The sequence below is a fragment of the Asparagus officinalis genome, chromosome 4 (genome assembly GCF_001876935.1).
Source record: "Asparagus officinalis chromosome 4, Aspof.V1, whole genome shotgun sequence".
Taxonomy (NCBI): Eukaryota; Viridiplantae; Streptophyta; class Magnoliopsida; order Asparagales; family Asparagaceae; genus Asparagus; species Asparagus officinalis.
In genome coordinates, this window is record NC_033797.1 from 72,704,252 (window position 1) to 72,710,068 (window position 5,817).

At 39.6% G+C, this 5,817-nt stretch overlaps 1 protein-coding gene across 2 annotated transcripts; it reads right to left on the reverse strand.

The window, feature by feature from the left end:
- Nucleotides 1,279–4,443, reverse strand: LOC109837728 (acyl-CoA-binding domain-containing protein 2-like). 2 transcript variants are annotated; one of them, XM_020406071.1, is made up of 4 exons: nucleotides 3,667–4,443; nucleotides 1,919–2,024; nucleotides 1,712–1,827; nucleotides 1,279–1,602 (listed from the first exon to the last, which is right to left on the reverse strand). In XM_020406071.1, exons 1-4 carry the CDS (start codon nucleotides 4,332–4,334, stop codon nucleotides 1,590–1,592), a joined length of 903 nt encoding a protein of 300 aa, XP_020261660.1. In that variant the 5' UTR covers nucleotides 4,335–4,443; the 3' UTR covers nucleotides 1,279–1,589. The 2 variants fall into 2 exon arrangements, with proteins under 2 accessions (XP_020261660.1, XP_020261661.1); XM_020406072.1 differs by lacking the exon at nucleotides 1,279–1,602 and having other exon boundaries at nucleotides 1,772–1,830.

Sequence of the window (5,817 nt, forward strand, 5' to 3'; positions counted from 1 at the left end):
AGCTTATCCTCGTTGATAGTCCAAATTTCGGACCGCGTGTAAGCCTTCTTCTTCTTTGTGGTCGGTGTTTCTTGGGATGACACTTGTTATGTTGCCGATTGCGAGAACTCGATGGGGTTACCTTCTTCTACGACTTCTGTATAGAACGGTGGGTACAAGGTCGATCCTTCACCGGTAAGGAGTTACGAATAATAGTTTTGTGAGGGATCCATGAGATTTGTAATTTGATAGGAAAATATATAGTTTTTTTTATGAGAGAGTTGTATGGAATGATTTGTGTATTGAAGTGAAACGAATTTATAAATGATTTTTTACTATTCATGTTAGTTTTTTAATCCCAACAGCTAAATTTTTCAATGGCTAAATTTTTCACCTCAACAATACATTTTCAACTAAATTTTTCTCTTCAACGGTACATTTTCAACCCAACGGGCATTATTTTCACCTCAAACAACGCACCCAATTAAAAAAAATCAAAAGAGAGATTTTCATCCTCTCCCTTCGACAGACCCAACCCCACCCCTTCGACAGACCTAACCCCAACCCCAAATCCTCTCCCTTCGAAAGACCCAACCCCACCCCTTCGACAGACCCAACCCCAACCCCAAATCCTCTCCATCGACGGCGTCGGCATGCCGGAGGCCAGTCGGAGGCCTCTTCGCACCATCATCTTCGACCCGACCGAAACGCCGCCATCATCTCTGGCGTCGGCATGCGAAGCCAGTCGGAGGCACCCCAGTCATCCATCATCTCCGAACCGAACACCACCCATAAGTCTTCGACCCTACCCGAACGCCACCCATCATCTCCGCGAACGCCAGCATCTCCGCAAACGCCAGCATCTCCACGAACGTCATCATCTCCGAACCTGATTTTTGAGGGGGGGGGGGGGGTTGTTAAATGTTTCCCAGTTAGGAGCTCCCAAGCGCTCCACAAATTTGTGGAGTGCTTGGGAGCTCTGAAGCTCTCCACCGCCACGTCAGCCTAAGGAGAGGGGCTTGGGACCGGTTAGGAGGCTTCTGCTGAGGGCGGGCTGAAGCAGGAGACCACCGCCACGTAGGCACTGAGAGCAGACTTGGGAGCTTGCTGCCCTTGCTCTAAGCTCTGGCCCTAGTTTGGCCAAAAACTAGACAACTTAAGCTTTCGAAGGATGATTTTTGGCCTTACACTTGTTTTGTTTTACTTCTAGAAGTGAATTAATCAATGGATGGATGTTACAATATAGAGTTATCAATTGTATATTTTTTTCCCCTATAAAGTAACACAACTTCATTTTTTATGAAAAATGAACATATCCTCTTGGTAACCTCAATGAAAACTTCTACATTCACAATTTAAAAAAAAATTAAATAAATCAAACAAACTCACACCATAAAGTCCCCTCTCACAACTTCTGTTGATAAGGATCAATCTTCCAGAGCCCGCATGAATACGCAAAGCAAGATTTTGAATAACCTTTTTAGCGCCCTTATTCCCAGATAGGAACTGCGATTAAGCAGAGACTAAAAGCAAATGGCTATACAATAATACCTTGACCAGTGTGTTCGTTATAGAAGGGCTAATCGATCTCCTTGTTGAGAGAAGATGGGTCATTCCTGCCTCCTGCAAAACAATTTATTTTATCGATACAAAACAATTACGACATTAATAAAGAACAAGTAGAAGTTCAGAACTACTAATATAACACCAAAAATGTAGGTCTACACGATACCTTTCAGTTTCAGGACTCAGTTGGCCGTGTATACTTGAACATAGTAGGTTAGGCGTACAAGCTCCAGATAATCCTGGCCTCACCACTCCGCTCTCTTCTTTCTTTACCTCTTCTTCCTACTAGGATTTAATAGATTTACAATGAGGACATCGAAGAGAATTATGCTATTTAGTTTTAGTATATAGTCTTTCAAGTAGAAGATTTTACCTTGGGGTTTTCCCTCATAAACCCAGGAATTTTCTCACAAAGAAGACTCATGTACCGTTCCATAGCTGCATCAGGATTCATGTTTCCCAGTCTTTGCCAAGCATGCCTTAAACAACACAGCCATTATCTTTGACGTTCAAAAAATTTCTCTCTCTTGCCTACTACAGTGATTAGCAATCAAACTACAACCAAAATCAAATTACGGATAAAACCACTTCATTAGGACAAAACCACTTCGTTGACAATGAGACCACAGGTTAGACCATTACGCAAGTATGGGGTTCAGATTCTTCAGAAATGAACATAATAATGATCATTTTCAATGCTCATATCTTTTCATAACTCAAAAAAGTAGTACTTGCTCAAACGGGTAACTTCTATTTTTCCTGCCCTCTATCCTTCTATTTTACATTTCCTGTTCCCATTTATGTGCCTCAGTTACACGTTTTACGATCCTCTTATTAGTATAAACAATTGGAGATAACTGTCAACAAAATTGACAAGAATAAAATGGCTAAAAGATCAACTTGGTCTCTATACTCGGCTTTCAAACTCAAATCGGTCCTCGTACCTTATTTTTTCTCAACTTAGTCCTTGTACCAAACATCAGATGTAAACTAAGTCCTTTTTGACATTCATTAATTTTTAGGTGTTAACTTTTCGTTTGTGACCAGAATACACTCAATCCTTGTACTTTTGAGTTCTATAAACTTTTATTCATCTTACTTAAAAAGTTTGAATAAAAAGAAGGCCCACAATAGAATTCTTCACACACACACACACACTTATGCCTATAGGTACGACCAAAGTTACCTAATAAATATAAGGAAATTTTGGGAAGACCTGGATAGTAATTGACAACCTTGGTGTGAACTAGAACATTCAGGCTTTGGAGAACCTTTGTATCTTATGTTAGTAAAACAATTAAGGAGACAGAAATTCTGAGGTGTGAAACACTTTCCTTAAAGAAATATTTGCCCCCACTTAATATTCAAAGTTGCTTCGGGTTAATGCAAATTTTCTTCCCAGGATACAACAGAAAATAAAAATTCCAGTAAGCAAATCTGGAATTTTTCTTAATTCGTTGTGAAACAAGTTTGTAATATTGCAGATGTTTTTGCTAGAAAAGATTCAGAAAAAGGAATTCGTTGTGAAACAAGTTTGTAATATTGCAGATGTTTTTGCTAGAAAAGATTCAGAAAAAGAATTGTAAAAAAATATCTGAAAAACATAAACTATTTATAGTTTTGAAAATGTGCTTCCAACAGTCACAACTTTTTAAAACACCCATTGGAACAAACAGCCACTTTTCAATAGTCACTTGTCTTTTCATAATTTTTAAAATTCGAAATAACATTAAAAATAAAATATATTCAATATATAATTATATATATAAAAAATAGAACATTTAAGCCTACACTTTGATCCATTATTCTCGTCAAAATCGCGCATTATTCGCGCTACCCGCACGCGGGTTTAGAAGCCTACACTTTGATCCATTATTCAAAGCCAAATAAGCATTCAATGCTTTTAAACCTCTAAAAGAATGTTCAAAATTCTAATGTGGGACTATCTTGTTTTTTACAAACAAATACTAACATCTTAGCAGTTAGCAATACCCTGTTTCTATCTAAGATGCTCAGATAAACAGTGCAAACAACAATTAATTATCTGGATAAACTAAATATTCATCGGAAAGAATTATTGAATTAAATAATCGCTTACATATTAGGAAGAGATGAGCATACCACTTGGCCCTCGCAGAAACTTTCAAAGCCATTGGCCGCGGGTCATAGCAAGGCCCCTCTGTAGCAACCTTGTGAAGCCCATACAGTTGCATTTGCTCATCACCGCTCAGGTTCGGCAATGCAAGCTCACCGCCCTCGCTACCAACATAAGCCGCCGCCTCGCGAAAATCCCTCTGCAGCTCAGTCGGGTCGATCCCCTCCCAATCATCTTCCTCGTCAGGCAGTGATCGCTCCTTCACGTCACCCGCACTTTCATGCCTCCTTTCGGTGTTACGATCTTCGGGTTCGTTCTCCCTAACCGGAATTGCATCAGATCTTTCGACTTTTATACCTTCTTTCTCTAAATCGAGCTGCAGCTCTTTTGCTCCCCCGACAAATTGGCGTTCTTCAACCCCGCGCGCTTCTCTCGCGGGATTTTCAAGTGCTTCTCCTTTGGTTCGGAGCAAATCATCCAACCTCCGCTCAACCAAACCATCTCCTTCTTCTATCAGAAAACGACTAGCCTCTTCTGGAACGCTAACTTCGCTTACTTCATCCACATCGTCTCCTTTACTAAGACCACCATCAAGTCTTTCGATCCCGACCTCATCATGACTCCCTTCATCAGCTGATGTTTCGGCTGAATTGACCTCAACGACTCCAGCTTCCCCCTCTTCTTCGCATTTCATCTCATGATCGGACCTGCTACTTTCCGATGGAATCTCGTGAGAGCGGATAGGAGCGTCACCTCCTCTTTCGGCGGCGTGCTCGATCGCTCGACGTTCGCGGGCCGGCCTCGTCGTCCGCGGCCGACGGCGAGAGCTTTGCCGAGGAGAGAGCGAGGAGAACGGAGAGGGTCGCGGTGAAGAGGAACTCTGGTAGAACTCCATGGCGATGAGAGAGAGAGAGGGGAGGACTGAGAGGTTGAGGGTTTAATGATGGCGGTGGGATTTTGGAAGCGGCAAAAAAAGCATAGTCACCGGTATTGAATGACGGGTGGTTGTCTTGGTGGGTCGGGTCGGGTCCCACGTTGAATCCGACCCATGACCTATCTGGTGGCTTCGCACCGGTGGCTTTGACAACCTGAGTTGGAACTGGATAGGCGTGCAGACGCGATGATACATAAGTCGGACGAGTTTAATTAGAGGCCAAATTTTCAAAACAGGCCATATTAGTAATTTATTTTTAGAAAATGACCCATTTGAGTTTTAATTGTCATTTTCGACCTAGTTTTAGCCACCTAGCTAAAACTTGGTTGAAAAGGGTAAATAAAGTTCAAAAACTTTACGGGATTTAAAATATCCTGTGAAGTCTGGTGTCTGATTAACCACGCAAATTAAGCTGCAGAAGTTCAAAAACTTTACGGGATTTAAAATCCTGTGAAGTTTATTGTCTGATTAACCACACTAAACTTCACGGATCGAGTTTTAAATCTCGTGAAGATTTCTAACTTTATTTACCATTTTCGACTTGGTTTTAGCCATGTGGCTGAGACCAGTCGAAAATGGTAATTAAATTTTAATTGGATCGATTTTTAAAAATAAATTTCTAATAGGGTATATTTTAAAAAATTGTCCTTAATTAGATTGAAAGGGATAATCTTTATAGGATGATGGCTAGAAGATTAATTATTAATTACATTTATATCCTTGGGGATAAATTATACTAAAAATCATGTTGTTTACCTAATATTGCAAGTAAATACACTTAGTTGTAAGTAGTTTCACTTAAACATCGTAAAGTTTCAGCTCTTATTTTTTGTTAAATCTATTCTCTATAAAAATTTTATTTTAAAGCTATCTTAATTCTATCTTAAAAGGACTTTGATATGTTTAACAATAAATTAAAAAAAAAGGGGTTGAAATGTTTCAAAAACAACATGTGAGTATTGCATAATAATTTTCTAGGAAAAAAAAAATCTCATATTTGCATACCTGAGGCTGAGGGTATTAAAATGCAACTTTTAGAAATTTTAAAGTGTTTAAATGCAACCATTCACAACCTAGTATTTAAATGTAATTTACCCTATATCTATTTCCTGGTTATTGACATCGATAGACATGTAATGGGGAGCATGAAAGTCTTGTTTCTTTTTTTTACTCACCAGCGTCCAAGTACATTCATGTCAGCATAAGCTTGACATACGGCCTTTGCTTATGAAAATAAATTTTT

What these genes read in the sequence shown, in the direction of transcription:
- LOC109837728 (XM_020406071.1), bottom strand. Translation starts at nt 4,334, where the DNA reads ATGAAATGCGAAGAAGAGGGGGAAGCTGGAGTCGTTGAGGTCAATTCA. An exon ending in GTTTCTGCGAGGGCCAAGTG is followed by an intron (nt 2,025 to 3,666) that starts GTATGCTCATCT and finishes GTGTTGTTTAAG; the next exon opens with GCATGCTTGGCAAAGACTGG. An exon ending in TTATGAGGGAAAACCCCAAG is followed by an intron (nt 1,828 to 1,918) that starts GTAAAATCTTCT and finishes AAATCCTAGTAG; the next exon opens with GAAGAAGAGGTAAAGAAAGA.